At 39.5% G+C, this 21970-nt stretch overlaps 1 protein-coding gene across 11 annotated transcripts in view; it reads left to right on the top strand.

Moving 5' to 3' along the window:
• Positions 1–21970, top strand: part of PAM (peptidylglycine alpha-amidating monooxygenase) — a 324625-nt gene that overhangs the window by 265650 nt on the left and 37005 nt on the right. For 6 of the 11 annotated variants that reach the window (XM_019965490.2, XM_019965491.2, XM_019965492.2 and 3 more), the window contains exons 16-17: positions 5122–5442; positions 13406–13535. In XM_019965490.2, the coding sequence (XP_019821049.2) occupies positions 5122–5442; positions 13406–13535 (451 nt within the window). The remainder of the gene's footprint in view (positions 1–5121; positions 5443–13405; positions 13536–21970) is intronic. The other 5 variants (XM_019965495.2, XM_019965496.2, XM_019965497.2 and 2 more) reach the window with 1 other exon arrangement.

A 21970-nucleotide genomic window follows, 5' to 3' on the forward strand; every position in this document is an offset into this window, starting at 1 on the left:
ACTTAACAGAAAGAGGTCTTCAGTTCAGTTCAGTCGCTCAGTCGTGTCCAAGTCTTTGCGACCCCATGGACTAGAGCACGCCAGGCCTCCCTGTCCATCACCAGCTCCCGGAGTTTACCCAAACTCCTGTCCATTGAGTCGGTGATGCCATCCAACCATCTCATCCTCTGTCATCCACTTCTCCTCCTGCCTTCAATCTTTCCCAGCATCAGGGTCTTTTCAAATGAGTCAGCTCTTCACATCAAGTGGCCAAAGTATTGGAGTTTCAGCTTCAGCATCAGTCCTTCCAGTGAACATTCAGAATTGATTTCCTTTATGATTCACTGGTTGGATCTCCTTGCAGTCCAAGGGACTCTCAAGAGTCTTCTCAAACACCACACTACAAAAGCATCTATTTTTCAGCACTCAGCTTTCTTTATAGCTCAACTCACATCCATACATGACTACAGAAAACCATAGTTTTGACCATACAGACCTTTGTTGGTAAAGTAATGTCTCTGCTTTTTACTATGCTGTCTAGTTTAGTCATAGCTATTCTTTCAAGGAGCAAGCTTCTTTTAATTTCATGGCTGCAGTCACCATCTGCAGTGATTTTGGAGCCCAAGAAAATAAAATCTGTCACTGTTTCCATTGTATTGTTTCCCCATCTATTTGCCACGAAGTGATGGGACCAGATGCCATGATCTTAGTTTTTCAAATGTGGCGTTTTAAGCCAGCTTTTTCACTTTCCTCTTTCACTTTCATCAAGAGGTCTTTAGTTCTTCTTCACTTTCTGCCATCAGGGTGGTGTCATCTGCGTATCTGAGGTTATTGATATTTCTCCCAGCAACCTTGTATCCAGTTTGTGCTTCATCCAGCCCAGCATTTTGCATGATGTACTCTGCATATAAGGTAAATAAGCAAGGTGACAATATATAGCCTTGATGCACTCCTTTCCTGATTTGGAACCAGTCTGTTGTTCCATGTCCAGTTCTGTTGCTTCTTGACCTGCATAGAGATTTCTCAGGAGGCAGGTCAGGTGGTCTGGTATTCCCTTCTCTTGAAGAATTTTCCACAATTTGTTGTGATCCACACAGTCAAAGGCTTTGGTGTAGTCAATAAAGCCCGGGGTCAAAAACACCAGCGTTTCCATATATTGAACAAAATAAGAGGAAGCAAAGATGACAGGTGAAGACCTGGAAAGAACATATTAGAAGGAGAGTTTCTGAAGGGACTTTAAAAGTGCTGTGTGCCACCAGTAGTCAGGATGAAGAGTCTATTGGCTTTGGCAACTAGGAGCTCTTAGGTGACTCTTGCCGTACAAGAGTTAAGTAGGGAGTGAAAGCAGATACCTTCAGTTTAGGAAGAAAGAGGATGTGAGGAAGGATGAAGCAGCACATCATCCCACACTGTCCAATATGGTAGACACTAACCATGTGTGGTTATTGAAATTTGAATATAAATGAATTAAAAGTAAGCTAACAAAAATTAAGGCTTCCCTGGTAGCTCAGTTGGTAAAGAATCCACCTGCAATGCAGGAGACCCCAGTTCGATTCCTGGGTTGGAAAATCCCCTGGAGAAGGGAAAGGCTACCCACTGCAGTATTCTTGGGCTTCCTTAATGACTCATCTGGTAAAGAATCTGCCTGCAATGCCGGAGACCTGGGTTCAATCCCTGGGTTGGGAAGATCCTCTGGAGAAGGGAAAGGCTACCCACTCCTGTATTCTGGCCTGGAGAATTCCATGGGCTCTATAGTCCATGGGGTCTCACTCCTGTATTCTGGTCTGGAGAGTTCCATGGGCTCTATAGTCCATGGGGTCGCACTCCTGTGTTCTGGCCTGGAGAATTCCATGGGCTCTATAGTCCATGGGGTCGCACTCCTGTATTCTGGCCTGGAGAGTTCCATGGGCTCTATAGTCCATGGGGTCACACTCCTGTATTCTGGCCTAGAGAATTCCATGGACTCTATAGTCCATGGGGTCACAAAGAGTTGGACACGACTCAGCAACGCTCACTTCAGTCATATTAGCTGCGCTACAAGCCCTCCATCGCCCCTTGCATCCAGGAGCCATCCTATTGGGAACACAGGTAAAGACTGTTTCCATTATCACAGAAAGGTGTTGCAGATGGTGCTGGAACTTGTTCCAGAAAGAGGGAAAATGGAAAAACTTGAAAGACATAGTGTGTCAAAAGAGGTCTCTTCTCATCTCCATGACCACTCAAGATAAACACACACGGAGTGTGTGTGTCTATAGCCTGAGTCAGATCTTTGGCAGAGAAGTCATGTCAGAGAAGGAAAGAAAGAGCAGATAGGAAAGGCTCTCAAAGGCTCAGAGAGGGCTGGTACCCAGAACACTGGAGTGGAGATGGTTCTTTCTCCAGAAATAGACTGAGAAGCAAAAGAAAGAACAGATACAACCTTTTTTGGTAAAATCAGGAAGCAAATCATAAATGTAGCCTTGATGACTTGTTGAGAAAATAGAGGGCGTAAACGTAAAAGGGGACTTTTTTCCATATGACAGTCCCAGTACTTCAATAAGAAATGGAATTAATTTTTAAAAATTTTAGGTAAGCCGTAGATTGAAGCAGATGCATGTTGCAACTTGAGTTTATATGTTTGTCATTAATAATTATAATAAGTACAGTTTAGTGATGTCTACTTTATGATATCCACTGGACTGGGCATTTTACATTAACTATCTTCGTTAAATCCACAAAACAATTTTAAAGGTAGCTGTTGTTTTCTATTTGTAAAGGTTAAGTAACTGGCTTAAAGGCACAGAGTAGCTATTAAGTGTCAGGGGTTGGATTCGAACACTAGTGGGAAACGCAGACCAGACCCTGAGTAACAGCAATACAGAACAGGAGCAGAGGGCTGTGGCTGCACGTCGCAGCCGCCCCTCGTCTAGCTGTCCAGGCAGGCTTCTTGGGTACAAGTGATGCCTAAGGAGCATCTGAAGGTTGAGGCCCTGGGGAGAGAAAATGTCTGGGAAGGAGAAACAACATCTTCTTAGATTGACATTCAAGGAAGTAAAGTCCAATATGGCTATAATATAAACTGAAAAAAAAAAAGAGAATATTGAGAGATGACGCTGGGGTAGAGACCATCCAACGTCCTCCATTTATAGTCTATTCCATCTGCTGTACTCAAGGTTAGATAGACTTCATGAGTCAAGATCTTCATATGACTAAGAAAAATGGTTAGCATTTCCAGATTTCATATATTTCAGACACCAGAAGAGAAAAAGGCTGGGGAAAGGCTGGGCAGGAGCGGGACGGGGGGAACACCTTCCTGGTTTATGTGTAAGACTGTAAGAGATAGCCATCTAGCGGTCTCCTGCATGTAATCTCGAGAAGTGAGTTGCTACTCTGAAGCAGTGTTGTCACAAGGCCAGTGCATTTGTGTTCAGCCAAGCCTATATTACATTGCTAACTTTTTATTTTCCTAACCCAGTGATCATTGTAAATGACCATTCCAAAGGAACCAAGTGCTCTGCATTTGGTACTTTATCAAAGCTTTTAGATTTTTGCTGACAACCCTGAATAACCATGCTTAGTTCTAAGCCTGTGTTCCTTCGTCAGCGTTAGCCTAATGTCATGGATTCAGGTTTTAAAATCGCGTTCTTTATCTGTCCCTGAAATCATCTTGTTTTTAGTCACTATATAAAATGTTTCATTGCACAATAGCATATTGAGCTACTTATGTTTAGTGTGTGGGGCAGGAGAATTTCTCAGTAATAGATTTACTTCTCTTCTGTGAGGCAGGATGCCACTGTGGCCTACCACACTCAGGTGCATTGTGATTTGCTTTGTTCATTTTACTGATATTTGTCCTAATACGTGGTAATTATTTTCTGATTGAAGATCTCACCTGGGAGAAGCTGCTTTCATGAGCAAGAATTGAAAGCCTACTTTGAATCATTAAACCAAGATTATTTGCAAATATGCACTGATGTATTTTAATAATATATTCTTTAGTGGAATGTATCCCAGTTAAACCAGTTATTATTTTTGTTTTCTGATAATCATAAAAAGAGATTTTATAAATGTTGTCTGATGATGCTATAAATGTAATTAAAGCTTAAGCAAAAGGACTCCACAATCATAAGTTTCATTAACAGTACTTAATATAGGGTGAGGAAAAGGAAGAACTGTGGGTTACCTTGGGGTTTGGGTTAGAAAAGCTTTATGATTTCATTGAAAATAGAAATGTTTCCTATTCACACAGTTGACTGAATGGATTGAATGGACTTGAAGCCATAATTGTAAATGATGAAGATTAAAATGCTTCATGAACCTTGCATAGTTGTATTTTGAATCTGTCATAATATTTTATAAATAATTGTTTTCATGAAGCTATATTATCGTATCCACATTTACTTCTTAGTACAGGAAGACATGAAATAATATTGCAGTGATGAATCATTCCAATGATACTAGTTTGTTCAAAATCTTCTCTTTTGCTAGAAACTGATTTCAAAATACTCTTTTGTCACAAAATTATTTTTCAGGAACTTGTTCATTTCTTGTTTAAAATGGACGACTAGAGCTACTTAGAGCAGCAGCAGCACAGCTAACAAAATGATAATAAAACTTTGGTTTTCCAGTTGCCACGTGGATGTTATATTTTTTGTGTTTCATAGCACCTGCTCAAAAATATACATTTTATTTTTGTATATTATACTTTAATAGGCTTTTAAAGACAACTTCAAAGGGTTTGCCTGTGCATACAGCTGTTTTCTGATGTAACTGTTGATAATATTTTATTTTGAAAGACTGATGAATTCTGACTTTTAAATCAATCCAACAGCCTTGTGAAAACCATTATTGAAATATCCCATGCAGTCACATATGCATGATTTTATTTCTACTATTTGCTAATAGAGGTTATTTAGTGTTATTAGCTGCTGAGATAACAGAAGGAAATGGGTGGTTTATGAAATGAAATGTGAAGCATTATTATTTTTTCATTGTTCTGGAAAATCGTTTTTTTTTTTTCTCCCCATGCTCCAACATCTGAGAGCAACCTTCTCTCTCACTTATTATCAGGAATCAAGAGATGATATTTTTAAGGCACAACATTTTGTAAATTTTGAAGTCTTATCAACTCCCCACCCCTTCTCTCTTCTCTTTTTTCCGCAGGTGATTTCTATTCACTACTTTCCAAGCTGCTAGGAGAAAGGGAAGATGTTGTTCATGTGCATAAATATAATCCTACAGAAAAGGCAGAATCAGAGTCTGACCTGGTAGCTGAGATTGCAAACGTAGTCCAAAAGAAGGATCTTGGTCGGTCCGATACCAGAGAGAGTGCAGAACAGGAGAGGGGCAATGCTATTCTTGTCAGAGACAGAATTCACAAATTCCACAGACTAGTGTCTACCTTGAGGCCTGCAGAGAGCAGAGTTCTGTCGGTACAGCAGCCCCTACCTGGTGAAGGCACCTGGGAACCAGAACACACAGGAGGTGCGTTTAGGTGCTTCTTTTAAAGAATAAAATGTGAGACACTGCGCTCCACATTAGCAAAATCTGAAGGGAATAAAAATTAGTGGGTGAGAAAACTCACCAATGAAAAGGACTTACCATTAGGAAAACATGATTCTATTTGGATTATCAGATATCACTTTTGTTCGAGTTTTTGTTTTGGTCCAATCCTACATTCATTCCATTTCTGTTCAGTTGATGAGCCAGAACTACCAGGACCCAAACTCTCTGGATCATATGGGGAAGGGCGGCATATGGAATTCAGGAGAACCAATCCTTAACCGCATCAACATTGGGACTAAACCAAAAATTCAAACCTAATATATAAAGTTCCACTGTGTGAAATGGTTATACACCACTTCCTTTAAGGTAATTTAATTCCTCTCAGAGGAATCTTACACTTCCAACATTCTCATCCAATTGACTTGTAAAATGTAACCCTTATTATGACTTTGATTTCTTAAGTTCCATTATCAATTATCATCTTAATTGAAAAGCTGAATGGTTATATCTGAAGGGACCTCCAGCAAGTCAGTAACTATCAGATTCATCTTCTAACCAGGATTGGCTTCTGTAATTAGAGGACAATACCTTATTCCCTTCAGGTTTCTGTACCAGCGAGCTATGGATGCCTCATCTTTGTCTTTAATTGTGTTGTGGCTTCTGTGATATTGATCGTGTTTCATGTTACTTGCTAATGTGGAAGGCCAGATCATACAGCATGTGGAGATAATCTCCAGAAAAGTAGCGGGTGTGCATGCATGGCAGCGGTCCATGCGTGGGCTGGAATGGCACAGGCTGTCAGCATGATGTTTTCAAATACAGCTTTGCAGGAAGCCATAAATTATTCAACACCCAACTGATTTTTATTTATAATTGAAAAACAAATTAGCATGCAGTGCCATTTTCTCACACACAGGTTTCAAGCATTGTCCATTAGGACTGGCCTAATAGTCTCTATGAGGTGTTAACTGGAACCCAGATTTTTAACCTCTTCATATTTAAATAGGGTCAGCCCTGCTCTAACTCCTTCTAAATTTACCTAATAAAACTGTTTCCAAAGAGGTGGCCCCTGAACCTCCCCTCACATTAGAATCACCTAGGATGGTTATGAAAAATCTAGACTTCTGAATCCTACTGAAGAACAACTGAGTTGATATCTCTGAGCACAGTGTCTAGGAATCTGCAGTTTATGATGCCCTTATCTATTTCATAGACAGACTGGATTGTCTGTCTGAACCTCTGTATATAAAAGGGCTTCTTTGGTGAGAATACAATTCTGTTCAAGTTTGAAATGTTAGAGTTCCAGCATGCTTTATTCCATGACTTATCTTTTCTGAATTTTTTTTTATTGAGGCGACATTGGTTTATAACATTATATGTTTCATGTGTACAGCCTTATATTTCTATCTCTGTGTATTTCTATCTCTGTGTATTTCTATCTCTGTATACCCTACAGTGTGCCCGCCACCAAAAATTTAGTTTCTAGTTGTCTGTGACTTGCCTTTGTTACTCTTCAGTTTGAAATAATACCATGATCATTTATAGACATCCTAAGTGTCAGTGTGAAAGTCATAATTTGACTTAAGGAATTATATTCCTAAGACCTACTAAGTTTTTCTAAGAAGGAAATACTTAAAACACTCAAAATACAGTTACTGGCCAAGTCTCCACATTCCTTTCGAGGTGGTAAAAATGGGAGTGCCCAGAATAAAAATGTTTCTTCAAGACCCGGTTCAGGAAGTTCCTTTCATTCTAAGTATGTGGGTGAATGTCATTGAAATAAAGCAATGAGTTAGAGAAACATTCAATACAAACTCTAGTTACAGGAAGAAAATGTGCATGTATTTCCTTTCTGAAATGACTTATTTTAGTGTTATTTCACTACTCTGATTCCAAATTTTTATAAAATTAAATGCAAAATAGCAAAGCCCACATTTAGATAAGCTATTTCTAAAAATCTTTTCAATTTTCTTTCACTTTTTACTATAGCACAATGTAATATCTGACTTTAATTGAAGAAAACACTTAGTAAATGGTATACTGTGTTAATAATTATGATTATAGTTGCTATCATTAGTGTCATGTTGGAGTAAGATTTCAAAAATTTAAACACCAAAGTAGTAGAACTGAATATTAATTATTTTAGCCTAAGCAGCATCCATGAGAGAATTTTCTTACAATATGTAGGAAAGCTGCAAAAGTCGACACTCTAAGTTGATTAACAAAATATAACTTAGCAGTGTTCGATCATAATGAGAATTTGTGGCTCTTCAAATAACTGGTCACATACATTGATCTGCTTTGATGTTTCTCTATAATGTGTGATGTACAGTGTGGCAGTGTGCAACCTAGTAAGTTGGGAAGCAGATACACTCCTGTTTACTCTTAGTACACTTTGGTTTCTACCATTAGTTTGATGTCTGTATTAAGACAGCATTCATAGAGGAGAAAGAAAATCACAGTCTCTTTTCTGGTTGCCTTCAGGAAACTAGACTCTTTGAAAAATAATTTTTAAACTATCAATAGCTATTCTCTTCCCTGTTGAATTTAACTGGACTACTATTTGCTAGCATATGGAAGCCTGATTTGACATATGCTGTACACCTTTGGACATCAGCAAATACATCTGCATTTGTGTGATACCTCCCACAAGATGAGAGAATGTGTAGTCTTTAAATATTGTTATGGTGCATTTAAATTTTACTTAATTTCTACGGACAATTTTTTCTTGACTCAGAAGCCATACTTTTAACATATTTCTGTCATGCTGGCTCTAGGTTCAAGTCTTATAGAATTCCCAGAGTGAAATAAAGCATTCACTAGGCTGAATTTTCCGGAGAAGGCAATGGCACCCCACTCCAGTACTTTTGCCTAAAAAATCCCATGGACGGAGAAGCCTGGTAGGCTGCAGTCCATGGGGTCGCTAGAGTTGGACACAACTGAGCGACTTCACTTTCACTTTTCACTTTCATGCATTGGAGAAGGAAATGGCAACCCACTCCAGTGTTCTTGCCTGGAGAATCCCAGGGACGGGAAGCCTGGTGGGCTGCCGTCTATGGGTCGCACAGAGTCACACAGGACTGAAGCGACTTAGCAGCAGCAGGCTGAATTTTCATCTCTGGAGGAAAGGAGAATAATGAAAACAAAAATCTATGATAAAATCATTTATAGAGGAAGAAACCCATTTATAGAAGCATAGAAAGGATACATGCCATGTATCCAAAATGCCACAGTTCAGTCAACCAGCATTCAAACCCAGGCAGATTTGCTCAGTCTCGGTTTTTAATTACTTTATTACTCTGTCTCACAATAAAATAATAGATAGGCTGTTTTTTTTTTTTCCAACCTTCCCATCATCTTATCTACAGTTGTAATAACTCTAGGTGTAGAATGCCTTTGGTCATACTTTCTCAATCAATATCAAAACAATTTGACTAAGGTGAAGATTCACTTGCAGTTAAATTTTTAAAAGAAAAGGAAGTCCGCTAATACTTCTGAGCCCCTGGTTATGTCTTAACTCTCTTACTCACTTCACTCCCACTAAATAAGACAGTATAATTAATTCTTGTTTTCTTTCTCACTTAAGTATAAATATTTCTTTTAGTCTTAGTTAATTATAGTTATTGTTGGCACTTCTGATGAATAACAATCCCTGACCAAAATAAGGCATCTTTTCATCACTAAATGCAAATCTACTTGTGTAGAAAAAGCAACAATTTTATTTCGTTCTTGTTGAAATCTACTGATTTCTGTAGGATCTTCTCCTTAAGATTAAATATAAAGAGCCTTGTTACAGTAAAGTTAAGTCATAGCCTAGGTTTGACATTATATTTTTTTCTCAAATTTTTTTGTCTAATTCTGTTAGTCCTATGTACACAGATAAAGGAATGCCCTTTTAAATGCTTGTTAATAATTTCATATGAAAGCAGCATTGATTGCTAACATTAATCTTTCTGGGTAAGATATAATTCATTAATCTGCTTAGTGATTTATTGATACAGTTTTAGTTTTAATGTTAAATTTTTTTCTGAAAGTAACTTTTTTAAAATATATGATAGAATATGAGGCTGTCCATTTACCTTTATTTATAATGAATGCAAAGATTTTTCTGAAATAACCCTGTCATTTGATATCTGACTTTAGCTCAGCTGACACTTGGAGTTGGGAATGGCTTGCCCAAGGTCATATGTAAGAAATCTGTATTTAATTTTCAAATTAGGACTGTCAGTTTACAACATTAGTCATATATGCTAATGAATTACTTCTTAAGTAAAGTCTAAGAGGAATCTGAACTGGAATTTCTAACTTTTCCATGATTAAAAATGTCAAGTTTAACTTAGAACCCAAATACATTTTATCAGACACTTTTTTAATAAGGATTTGAAATATTTTTGAGGGTTAGAAAATAATCACCCTTGCTATTGATGGCCAGAGTCTTTTATAAATACAGAAAATAATCTGGGGTTCTGTCCAAGCATCCTATAATTCTCTTATAAAGATGGGCAGGGCTTGTGAAAGCATTAATATTTATTCCATATGCATACACCGCTAGTCCTCCATGACTGCTTTGATTCTTGATCACTTCATCTTAAAGAGAACAGCCTTTAACTGCGTAATAATGAAAAAAGATGATGACACTGGAAGCAGAAACATCAATTCACAGAGCTAGTGTTCACAGAAGAAAATGTGAACTCAGTTTTCCTTTAACTGTTTGGGAATTTGTAATTAACACAGAGACCTAGGTTTTCAGGTCCTGAAAGTTTTGAGGTCTTAGCTAGGTAATCTTAACATATGTGCAGTGATATTTTTAATGAAATTTAAAGTAACTTAATATAATTTCTCTGAATGTTCTTGCCATGCACAAAACAGTTCTTCTTTGCACTGACTCAGTACTGAAAGAGCCACGTTTCTCACATTGTTAATCCTCATATATTTCCTCATGTATCACCTTTACTGTTTTGAAAATTTACCAAAAGTGTATAAATGTGCCCTAGATAGTTATCCTGCTTTTTCATCTTGAAAGTTTCCAACCGAAGGGAATTCTTGTAAGTGACAGAATAGGTTGTTAACAACCTATCAGTCAGTGCTTTTTGCAGATTTTGAGAGTTTACCAATCTAAGGTCAGTGACAATATGGGATTATTCACAGCTAGATTGAAGTTCTTTACACAGTATTTCATGTATTTTATGAAATCCTCATTTGAACCCAGAATAGTATATTTATTTAGGACAGCGCATATTTTCTATCAGAAGGAGCATCTCTAAATCTTCATGAGCGCCTCGCTTCCAGTCCTTGTTGTAGACCACGGATAAAAAAGGTCCAGGAAACATGAGATTTGTTGATTGCCATCAATGAAAATAATTAGCCAATTAACATTTTTTTATTGAGTCTCTTCACGGTGTCTTCAGCACAATGCTAGGCGTGAAAAGACGTGGTGCCGGTGAGCTATAAGATGCTAAGGGTGTTTAAATGCTAGTGGACAACATAAGCAAGTAGAAAGTGGAGCATAGAGTTCAGTTTAGCGCATTTATTAGGCCAGTACCATGGGCCAGGCCCTGAGCAAGACTTAGTGACAAAACAGGGAATAAGACAGGATCTCTGCCCTCACAGAATTTCACCTAGTTGAAGTGGTGTTGGGCTCTGAGAAGCCGATGAAAGCAATTAAATATCTCAGTTGTTACGAGGTTCAAGGTTCAAGATCCAGAATCTTCAGGAGCTGCTGACTGCATGCAGAATGGCCACCAAAAAGGACCAGCTGTAACTGAGATGAGAATGAATGAAGTGCAGCTTGAGATTCATGCCACTTTAAAATGATTTAAAATAGTTTCTTTGGGGAATCCATCTATACATCTCTAATTATCATCCGTAGACCCTGTTTCCTGAGTTCACTTTCAAAAACACACTTTTATCCATGCCACCCCGTGCTTGAAAGCCATCGGTGGCCCTGCAGTTTGCTTCCTTTTCTCCTTATCACAAACGTGTAGATGATTAGTGCTGTTCATCCAAGCAGCCCCACTCATTTCCACTGCTGTGCCAATTTAGGCATGCCAGCTGTAAGTCTGCCCCCTTCTCCCCAGCTCAGGAAGACAGCAAAATACACAGGATTAAAAATGATATTCTCACGTGCTCTAGTATGTTTCAAAGGTAAATTATTCCCAAGCTCTGGGCTTTACTCCTATTAATAAAGTACTTGCAGCATACCTCAGAATTAATCATAGTATAGATCAAGACACCACAGCGTAGAGCTACTCTCATTCATTGTTAAATCCATACTCTTCCTTGTGCTTGACAATATATCTTCCAGTCTACACTAGGTCTTGGGGTCTGTTTAATCCTGCTTCTCACTTCCATACCCCACCTGACGTACACAGATGTCTTTAAAGATATACAGATTACTTAAAGATCTTGAAACACATTCTGCAGTTATAAACATCCTCCCTCTCCATCTTTCTGACTACCCGCTTCTGTATTTGATAAACCTTGAAGAGAGAATCCCTACCCTCTCCCAGCCAAGCCTCAGAAAAGATGATGGGCCCTTTCCCGTGTTCCGGCACCACACTGTGTTATAAGTATTTGCTTTCTGTTGTTTTTTTTTTCCCTCATTTTATCCTATGAGTCCCTCCAGGCTCCAAGCCATGCTGTACTTGTGTTCCCAGAATCTCGCATAATACCTTACGTAGACAGTCCGCTTAGGGGTTATTTGTTGAAGATGTATCAGCAAAGGTTATAGGCAAAACTGTTCTAGTCATCGTATTGATTGTGATATATTTTGTTAATTTTTATAAAAAAAAAATTAAACCTACAAAGGTAAGAACATCTGGAGTGGAAAGGTACCGTTTCCTTTTTCTGTAGTTAAGAGAATGACTTTAAAGTGTTTATTCTCACACTGGCATCCTCTCAAGTTTTCAGAAGTTGATTATATGAGTCCTGGGTGTCCCTTTCTTCCTCCAATCTTGAATGTTTATCTTTGAGAATCACTGCATGTTGCCACATCCTCCAGTGTACGGGCAGGAGAGGGACTCCAGTTGCTTTTTTACTTCTCAGTGTCTCTCCTGAAGCATTTCAGAGAGAAGGAAATGTTGCCATTGATACAGAGGATTTCACAGTATCTTCTTAACTTTCTATCCTGTTAGTAGAGCTCCTCTGTACCTCATACCTCTTTACTCATGAGCAATTTTATAAAAGGGATTAGCACAATTGAACTTAGGTATTCTCTTAAGTATAAATGCATTCTAAACAGAAGTGAGAGTAATTGATACATCATTCAGTCATAGAATGTCTGTTATTTTTTCCTTTCTCATGTTAGGAAACAGTGAAATATAAACCGTGAAAAAGTATCTCTCCATTCCCATTGTTACAGGAACACTGAGGCTGGGCGAAATGAAACTGGAATCTTACATAGTTCCTGTACAGGGGATTATCAATGATGGTTTCTTATAGGGTCTAATATATATTGAACACCCACAGTTTACACAGAAGTTAGGTGAGAGAGAGACAGCTGTGCACACACACAGACACACACACACAGAGGCTTATTGCCCAAGAATGCTATTCATTTAAAGGCTTTGCGTTAAAATGATATTATCCATATTACCATGTTTTCCAAAGATACTAGTTAAAGGTATGAATCTTGAAGAAGGTAGTCTCCAATTTGCTCCTTAATGACTGAAGGATAAACTGGTTTTATAAGGCATCTTATCAACAGGAAAAGAGCATTTAGTCCCCAAACAGGTTCACAGTCACTTACTTATTCATGGCCCAGGAGGCTACACTTTGGCATGTGCATGCGGTATATGTTACGTAGAGCACGCTTGTTTTTGTTTGTTTGTTTGTTTTTTGCATCTAGTGACGTTACTGCATGAACTTCTTACAATCATTGTGAATCTTCGTGGAGTTATACTGACTTTCTTTTTTACACTAAATGTATGGGTTTCTCTTTTAGATTTCCATGTAGAAGAGGCACTGGATTGGCCTGGAGTATACTTGTTACCAGGCCAGGTTTCTGGGGTGGCTCTGGACCCTCAGAATAATCTCGTGATTTTCCACCGAGGTGATCACGTCTGGGATGGAAAGTAAGTAATCATTTTTCCTTCAAGAAGTAAATGAAATTAAAAACAGCATGCGTCGCTTCCCATTAAACTAAGAATAATGGTGAGAGTACTATGAAGGTTCTTTTTGAACATAATGTTTGTGAACACAACGTGTTCTTTTAATATATGATTGTGATACACAGGAAAGAGGAGGTCTTGTGCATTTGGAAACAATTAAGATGGTTTCACAAGCTAGTTTATGGAAGGAGGGCAAGAAGTCCGTGATTCTGCCTACTTCCCTGGTGGCTCAGATGGTAAAGCGTCTGTCTGCAATGCAGGAGACCTGGGTTCAGTCTCTGGGTTGGGAAGATCCCCTGGAGAAGGAAATGGCAAACCACTCCAGTACTCTTGCCTGGAAAATCCCATGGACAGTGGGGCCTGGTAGGCTACAGACCATGGGGTCGCAAAGAGTCAAAGACAACTGAGCGACTTCACTTTCACTTTCTGCCTACTTAGCATTTTGCTCTCATCTCCTTGAAGCCACCTCCACACTCCTAAGGAGAGAAATATTAAAGAAATTAGGACAGTACATGGCTGAGGCATTTCAAGACTTCAGAAGAAGTGCATCATGGTAAATGATCAACTCAGAAAAGTTACTGGTTGACTGCAGTAAAGCACTTCCTTATCTCCCTGTGCTGGGTATTGAACCGTCTTGAGGCCACTGGACTCTCGCTTTCCCTGAGGCCACTCCGTGGCAGTGATAACAGTGCCTCCTGGGGAATTCTGTGGTTGGAGCCGCGTGGCCACCATATGTATAGAAATAGTACCTTGCCCTCACATGTTCCTGTAGATCATTTCTTTTACACAAATGCTCTCTTTTCAAGAGCACTGGAGACTTAATAAGAATAACACCGAAACTCACGCTCCTGCTTTTCCCTTGGGGTTTCTCTTTCCAACCTTTTATTCTGTCTTCCAGTATCTTATAGGGATTTTTGGTTTAAAAAATGTCTAACATTTATTGAGTTGTTTGCTGTGCCTCTGTGACTGTTCTAAATGTTTGCGTGAATTACCTCCCAGCAGTTAGGCACGGTTAGTACCATCACGATTCACATTTTACAGGTGAAGAAATCCAGAGAAGATGAGTGTTTTGCCCCACGTCTCACAGGTAGCCCAGCACAGGCGGGCTTCAGTCGCTGTCCGTCTGACTCAGCATTGGCGCACTTACCCACTTTGTCCTACTCGCTTCCTTTTAGAGGATTGTGAACACATTTACGGGATTGTATTTTTCAACTCTGGCTCCAAAGTTTATCAGTGTATCTTAATTCTCCTAAGTATTGAATATCCATTTATTCATCTGTTTTATCACAAATTTTCATATAAAGGTGGATTTTTAACTATCTTGTGAGTTAAGTGTAATGAATCTTCTTCTTATTTCAAGTGTACAGCTAAAGGGTTTCATTTGGAAAACTGAGGATCCACACACACAGTTCAACTGTTTTTTCCCTCCGTTTTCAGAGATGCTGATGAAACTTTGGCTAAACCTGTGCTGTACATACACATGGACGCAGTTTTCTTGGTGCAGCTGAAGATGAATTCAGTCAGCATTTCAGGGTAGATCGATAGCTTTGATACTGTTTAATTATCCTTTGCAGTTGTCACACTTAAGAATGGAATCTAAGAAAGAGATCACTTCAGAGTTCAAAGCCATCAAGCTCAACATCTCTATTTCTACATCTCTGTTACATCATCTTAGTCATTATTGAACATCTAATGATATTTTAACAAGTGCTTTCAAAAGCAAACTATTACTATTCACTGTAGCATATTCTTCATTTTAATGAATATTACTATATTTTCTGCATGGATTTCTAGCCACATTTTATCAGACGAGAAAATTACAGCATCATTTTCTTCCACTGATACTGTTTCAGCTGGCTAAAGCTAAATTGGACAAAGTCCAATTTTCCATTTTAATGTGATATTCATTCCAAGTAAACAGCAGAGGCTGGAATAGTTTAATAGGGGGAAAAAAGGGATCAGTACAGGCCAGCCTGGGGTAAATGACCCAAGACTGAAACAAGAGCCACATAAGAACATTTTCTGGGACATACATGGCAGTCCCAGCAGAAGACCTGATTTTTCTGGCTTCGTGCTTTCATCTAGATAACCTGCCAGTATCCTGGTAAATAGATTCCAGTTCCATCGCCAAAGCCCTGGTGCGTTTACCCTGATGAATGGCTCTGACAAAGCGGTCTTGTTAAAAATTAAAACTTCAGAACAGGGGCGCTAATTTATACCATTAAGTCTGTTTCTTCTTTCTCCTTTGTCTTTATCGTTCAGGTGTAAGAATATTTGTCATCCCTCTCCTTTTGCCTCTCTTGTATTTCCTGTTGGCCTCTAACAGCCTTTGCCACCCATGAAAATTCTCTTCGGGCACTCCAATCTCTGCTTTAAACACTGTCTGCTTTGTTACTCACAAAGAGATTTAGAAGTGGATTACTCTGCTAGTTGTTTTGTAGGTAAATAGATTTGGATGTGCTGATCCTGCTCGTTGAACAGTTGTGCGTGACCATCCTTCCTGTATGTGCAAGTGAATTATATAAAATGGGCGAAGTAATTTTCTTCTCACTCATTGAATATCCAAAGATCGTACAAACAAAAAGACAGCACTTCCCTGAGGAATTTCTTACGTGCTGGTGAGAGACAATGGAAATTGAAACATGGGGAGGAAATTGCGTTCTTATTGCTACCACGGTTTGTTTAGAAAGATGAGAAATTCTGTATTAATTTTCCTCAGAATCCCATCCTGAGTCTTCTCATGTGCACAAAACTGTAAGTTCCATAAGGTCAGTCAGTCAGTCCAGTCGCTCAATCATGTCCCACTCTTTGTGACCCCATGGACTGCAGCACGCCAGGCCTCCCTGTCCGTCACCAGCTCCTGGAGCTTACTCATACTCATGTCCATTGAGTCGGTGATGCCATCCAACCATCTCATCCCGTGTCGTCCCCTTCTCCTCCTGCCTTTAGTCTTTCCAAATGAGGGTCTTTTTCAAATGAGTCAGTTCTTCGCATCAAGTGACCAAAGTACTGAGGTTTCAGCTTCAGCATCAGTCCTTCCAATGAACATTTAGGACTGATCTCCTTTAGGATGGACTAGTTGGATCTCCTTGCAGTCCAAGGGACACTCAAGAGTCTTCTCCAACACCACAGTTCAAAAGCATCAATTCTTCAGCACTCAGCTTTCTTTATAGTCCAACTCTCACATCCATACATGACCACTGGAAAAACCATAGCCTTGACTAGATAGACCTTTGTTGGCCAAGTTTTTGTCTCTGCTTTTTAATATGCTGTCTAGTTTGATCATAGCTTTTCTTCCAAGGAGCAAGCATCTTTTAATTTCATGGCTGCAGTCACCGTCTGCAGTGATTTTAGAGCCAAAAAATAAATAAATAAATAAAGTCTGTCACTATTTCCATTGTTTCCCCTTCTATTTGCCATGAAATGATGGGACCAGATGCCATGATCTTCGTTTTCTGAATGTTGAGCTTTAAGCCAACTTTTTCACTCTCCTCTTTCACTTTCATCAAGAGGCTCTTTAGTTCTTCTTTGCTTTCTGCCATAAGGGTGGCGTCATCTGCATATCTGAGGTTATTGATATTTCTCCCAGCAATCTTGATTCTAGTTTGTGCTTCATGCAGTCCAGCATTTCGCATGATGCACTCTGCATAGAAGATAAGTAAGCAGGGTAACCGTATACAGCCTTGACATACTCTTCTATTGTTAAACACTGTTTTTTGAAGAAAGCCTTATTGTCTCTTACAGATATCCTTTGAAACTCTGCATTTAATTGGGTTACCTTTCCCTCTCCCCCTTGCTTTTTGCTTCTCTTTGTTCTTCCACTATTTGTAAAGCCTCCTCAGATAACCACCCTGCCTTCTTGTTTTTCCTTTTATTTGGGATGGTTTTGTTCGCCACCTCCTGTACAATACTATGGACCTCTGTCCATAGTTCTTCAGGTACACTGTTATCTAAATCTAGTCTCTTGAATCTTTGTCACCTCCACTACAAATTCATACAGGATTTAAGTCATACTGGCTGGCCTAGTGTTTTTCCCAGTTTTCTTTAGTTTAAGCCTGAATTTTGCTATGAGAAGGTGATGATCTGAGCCACAGTCAGCTCCAGGTCTTGTTCTCGCTGACTGTATGCAGCTTCTCCATTTTCGGCTACAGAGAATGTAATCGGTTTGATTTTGGTATTGGTCATTTGGTGATGTCCATGTGTAAAGTCATCTCTTATGTTGTTGAAAAAGAGTATTTACTATGACTAGTGCATTCTCTTGGCAGAATTCAGTTACCCTTTGCCCTGCTTCATTTTGTACTCCCAGGCCAAACTTGCCTGTTACTCTGGGTATATCTTAACTTCCTACTTTTGCCTTCCAATCCCCGATGATGACTATAACATCTTTTTTAGGTATCAGTTCTAGAAAGTCTTCTAGGTCTTCATAGAACCACTCAACTTTAGATTCTTCAGCATTAGTGGTTGGGGCATAGACTTGGATTACTGTCATGTTGACGGTTGCCTTGGAAGTGAAACGAGATCATCCTGTTATTTTTGAGGGTGCACCCATGTACTATATATTTCAGACACTTTTGTTGATTATGAGGGCTTCTCTATTTCTTGTAAGGGATTCTTGCCCACAGTAGTAGATAAATAATCAGTTCAATTCAGTTGCTCAGTCATGTCCAACTCTTTGCAACCCCATGGACTGCAGCATGCCAGGCCTCCCTATCCATCACCAGCTCCCAGAGTTTACTCAAACTCATGACCATTGAGGTGGTGATGCCATCCAACCATCTCATCCTCTGTTGTCCCCTTCTCCTCCTGCCTTTAGTCTTTCCCAGCATCAGGGTCTTTTCAAATGAGTCAGTTCTTCATATCAAGTGACCAAACTATTGGAGTTTCAGCTTCAGCATCAGTCCTTCCAATGAATATTCAGGACTGATTTCCTTTAGGGTGGATTGGTTGGATCTCCTTGCAGTCCAAGGGACTCTCAAGAGTCTTCTCTAACACCACAGTTCAAAAGTATCAATTCTTTGGCACTCAGGTTTCTTTATAGTCCACCTCTCACATCCATACATGACTACTGAAGAAGCGATAGTCTTGAGTAGATGGACCTTTCTTGGCAAAGTAATGTCTCTACTTTTTAATATGCTGTCTAGGTTGGTCATAAATTTTCTTCCGAGGAGGAAGTGTCTTTTAATTTCATGGCTGCAATCACCATCTGCAGTGCTTTTGGAGCCCAGAAAAATAAAGTTTGACACTGTTTCCACTGTTTCCCCCTCTATTTGCCATGAAGTGATGGGACCAGATGCCATGATCTTCGTTTTCTGAATGTTGAGTTTTAAGCCAACTTTTTCACTCTCTTCTTTCAACTTCATCAAGAGGCTCTTTAGTTCTTCTTCACTTTCTGCATAAGGGTGGTGTCATCTGCATATCTGAGGTTAGTGATATTTCTCCCAGCAATCTTGATCCCAGCTTGTGCTTCATCCAGCCCAGCATTTCTCATGATGTACTCTGCATAGAAGTTAAATAAGCAGGGTGACAATATACAACCTTGACGTACTCCTTTCTTGATTTGGAACCAGTCTGTTGTTCCATGTCCAGTTCTAACTGTTGCTTCTTCCTGATCTGCATACAGATTTCTCAAGAGGCAGATCAGGTGGTCTGGTATTTCCATTTCTTTAAGAATTTTCCACAGTCTGTTGTGATCCACACAGTCAAAGGCTTTGGCATAGTCAATAAAGCAGAAGTCAAGAACTCTCTTGCTTTTTCGATGATTAGTGGTCTTCTGCATTAAATTCACCCATTCCTGTCCATTTTAGTTCACTGATTCCTAGGATGTCTATGTTGATTCTTACCATTTCCTGCTTGACCATGTCTGATTTTCCTTGATTCATGGACCTAACATTCCAGTTCCTATACAGTCCTGTTTTTTGTAGCATCGGATTTTACTTTCATCACCAGACACATCCACAACTGAGCATCATATCCACTTCGGCCCAGCTGCTTCATTCATTCTCCTCCACTCTTCCCCAGTAGCATATTGGACCCCTTCAGACCTGCGGGACTCATCTTTTGGTGTCATATCTTTTTGGCCTTTTATACAGCTCATGAGGTTCTCACGGCAAGTATACTGGGGTGGTTTGCCATTCCCTCCTCCAGAAGGAGGAGTTATTACTATTTAGTAATAATCCCTAATTAATAGTCCATACCCAAAGCTTTTTTGATGTCACATCAATTTTCTTTGCTTCCCTGGTGGCTCAGCTGATAAAGAATCTGCCTGCAATGTGGGAGACCTGGGTTCAATCCCTGGGTTGGGAAGATCTCCTGGAGAAGGGAACGGCTACCCACTCCAGTGTTCTGGCCTGGAGAATTCCATGGACTCCATGGGGTCACAAAGAGTCGGACACGACTGTGCAGCTCTCACCTTCCGTTCTCTTTATGAGTACTGTTCCTCGTCTTTCCTGCCCAACAGCCTTGATCAGCCCTTACTCTTCTACTTAATTATGCTAAATAAGCATGGCAACAAGAATAATAATAACAGTAAACTGTTATCTCCTTTCTCAATTTGATTTCTGTTTTCCTCCTTGTCAGTCCCTTACTTCCGTATAGGTGCTCTATATATGTGTGCTAATAACTCAGTCATGTGCAACTCTTTGCAACCTTGTGAATTGTAGCCCACCAGGCTCCTCTGTTCATGGGATTCTCCAGGCAAGAATACTAGAATGAGTTACTATTCCCTTCTCCAGAGGGTCGTCCCAACCCAGGGATCGAACCCTAGTCTCCTGCATTGCAGGAGGGTTGTTTACTGTCTGAGCCATCGGGTAAGCCCATGGCTACTGTAAGAGACTTCTTCTAGCTGAAAGGAAGTTTCAGGGTGTAATGAAACTTTAACAAGCCTCTTGTCTGCCCTAATGTTAGGGCAGCATGACAACGAGGGCTCTTTAAAGTTTAAATGCCTCCCAGCAGGAGCTGGGTAGCTCCTGCCTCAGTAACCTTTGTTCCTGGGGTGTCTATCTTAAAATCACCACCATGGTCAGAGGCTTGCTTCCTGGCCTCTCTTTTATTTATCTCAGCTATAGTTGAAGTTCTCCTCTGCAGGCCTCATGTCCCATACCCTCTTCAGTAAATCATGGGTTTTATCCCTTATTTTTAGGCACTAGAAGGTATTTCTATTATACCATCTGTCACTCTTCACATGGAGTTGAAAGGGATTTTGAAAGTTGTGTCACTTGGAATTCCATCTGTAGCCAATGAAGGAGAAAACCCAATGCATACTAGCTTAGAAAAAGAAGAAATGTATTAGTTTGTATAAATAAAAACTTTCAGGGTATGGTAGCTCAGATGATAGCACCAGGGTCTATTTAACACATCTTCTCCTGGTTAGTTCCATTCTTAGGCTCAGATTGATCTTCCTCCCTATTTGCAACTTCAGAATACCAGAAGAGACCATCTGTGTCCTTGATAGGTCAACAAGAAATCCTTAAATTGAATCATTTAGTGTTCTCCTACCTGACTTTAGGTAGGTAGCAGAACATTTTTCTTTCATCCTGAACTGTGGGCAAAGGAATGAAATTCACTCTTTGGCTTAGCCTAAGCTTTTTGTTTTATCTCTGTAATGTGAGAGTAGAGTTGATATTATCAAAAGCAAGTGGGGGTTTGACAGAAAAACAACAAAATGCTGTAAAACAATTATCCTTCAATTAAAAAAAAAAAAGTGGACTGAGAGTGAGGCTTAGAATTTTGGGTCAACTAGAGAAAAATAGGTTTCATTGGCACAAAATGGGGCAGTAGACATTGAGCACCCAGAGTAGCAGAGGTCCACCAGAGAGCGCAGCTCCAGGCTCCTGCCAGGACGTCTCCAGGCAAAATCTTCCACCGTCATCTGAATTCTTTCAGATGCTTGAATTCTTTCAGAGGCCAGAAATTCCCTAGAATGAGATATACTTCCCAATTATGGGACTCATCTAGATGTCATTCGGTTCTTCATCACATTAACCTCAAATCTGTGTCCTATAACTTCACCTTCATGACAGCCAAATGCAGAGTAAATTCACTTCCATTTATTCGTGTCAGTTATTTGCATATTTGAAGAAAGTCTTATCTTCTCCAGACTAAATATCCCATAGGCCCTGAGCCAGTCTTCATGTTAACATGATATTTTTATCTGAAGGTGCTCTGGTTTCTCAGTCTTCTAGTGTTTGGTTGAGAAGTAGCCACAGTGCTTCATGTATTACCTGATGAGCAGCACAGTTAACTTTCCTTGATGTGTATTCTAGATATCTATTAGTGATTGGCATTCACTTTTCTTCAGCAGTCATATCACCTTGTTACTTTGTGTTGAATGTGTAATCTACTGATGTCTCTAATTATATTTCATAAAATTGTGCACAAGTTTTTACTGGAAATTCGTATTT

Source organism: Bos indicus, chromosome 7 (genome assembly GCF_029378745.1).
Source record: "Bos indicus isolate NIAB-ARS_2022 breed Sahiwal x Tharparkar chromosome 7, NIAB-ARS_B.indTharparkar_mat_pri_1.0, whole genome shotgun sequence".
In the NCBI taxonomy this organism is placed as follows: Eukaryota; Metazoa; Chordata; class Mammalia; order Artiodactyla; family Bovidae; genus Bos; species Bos indicus.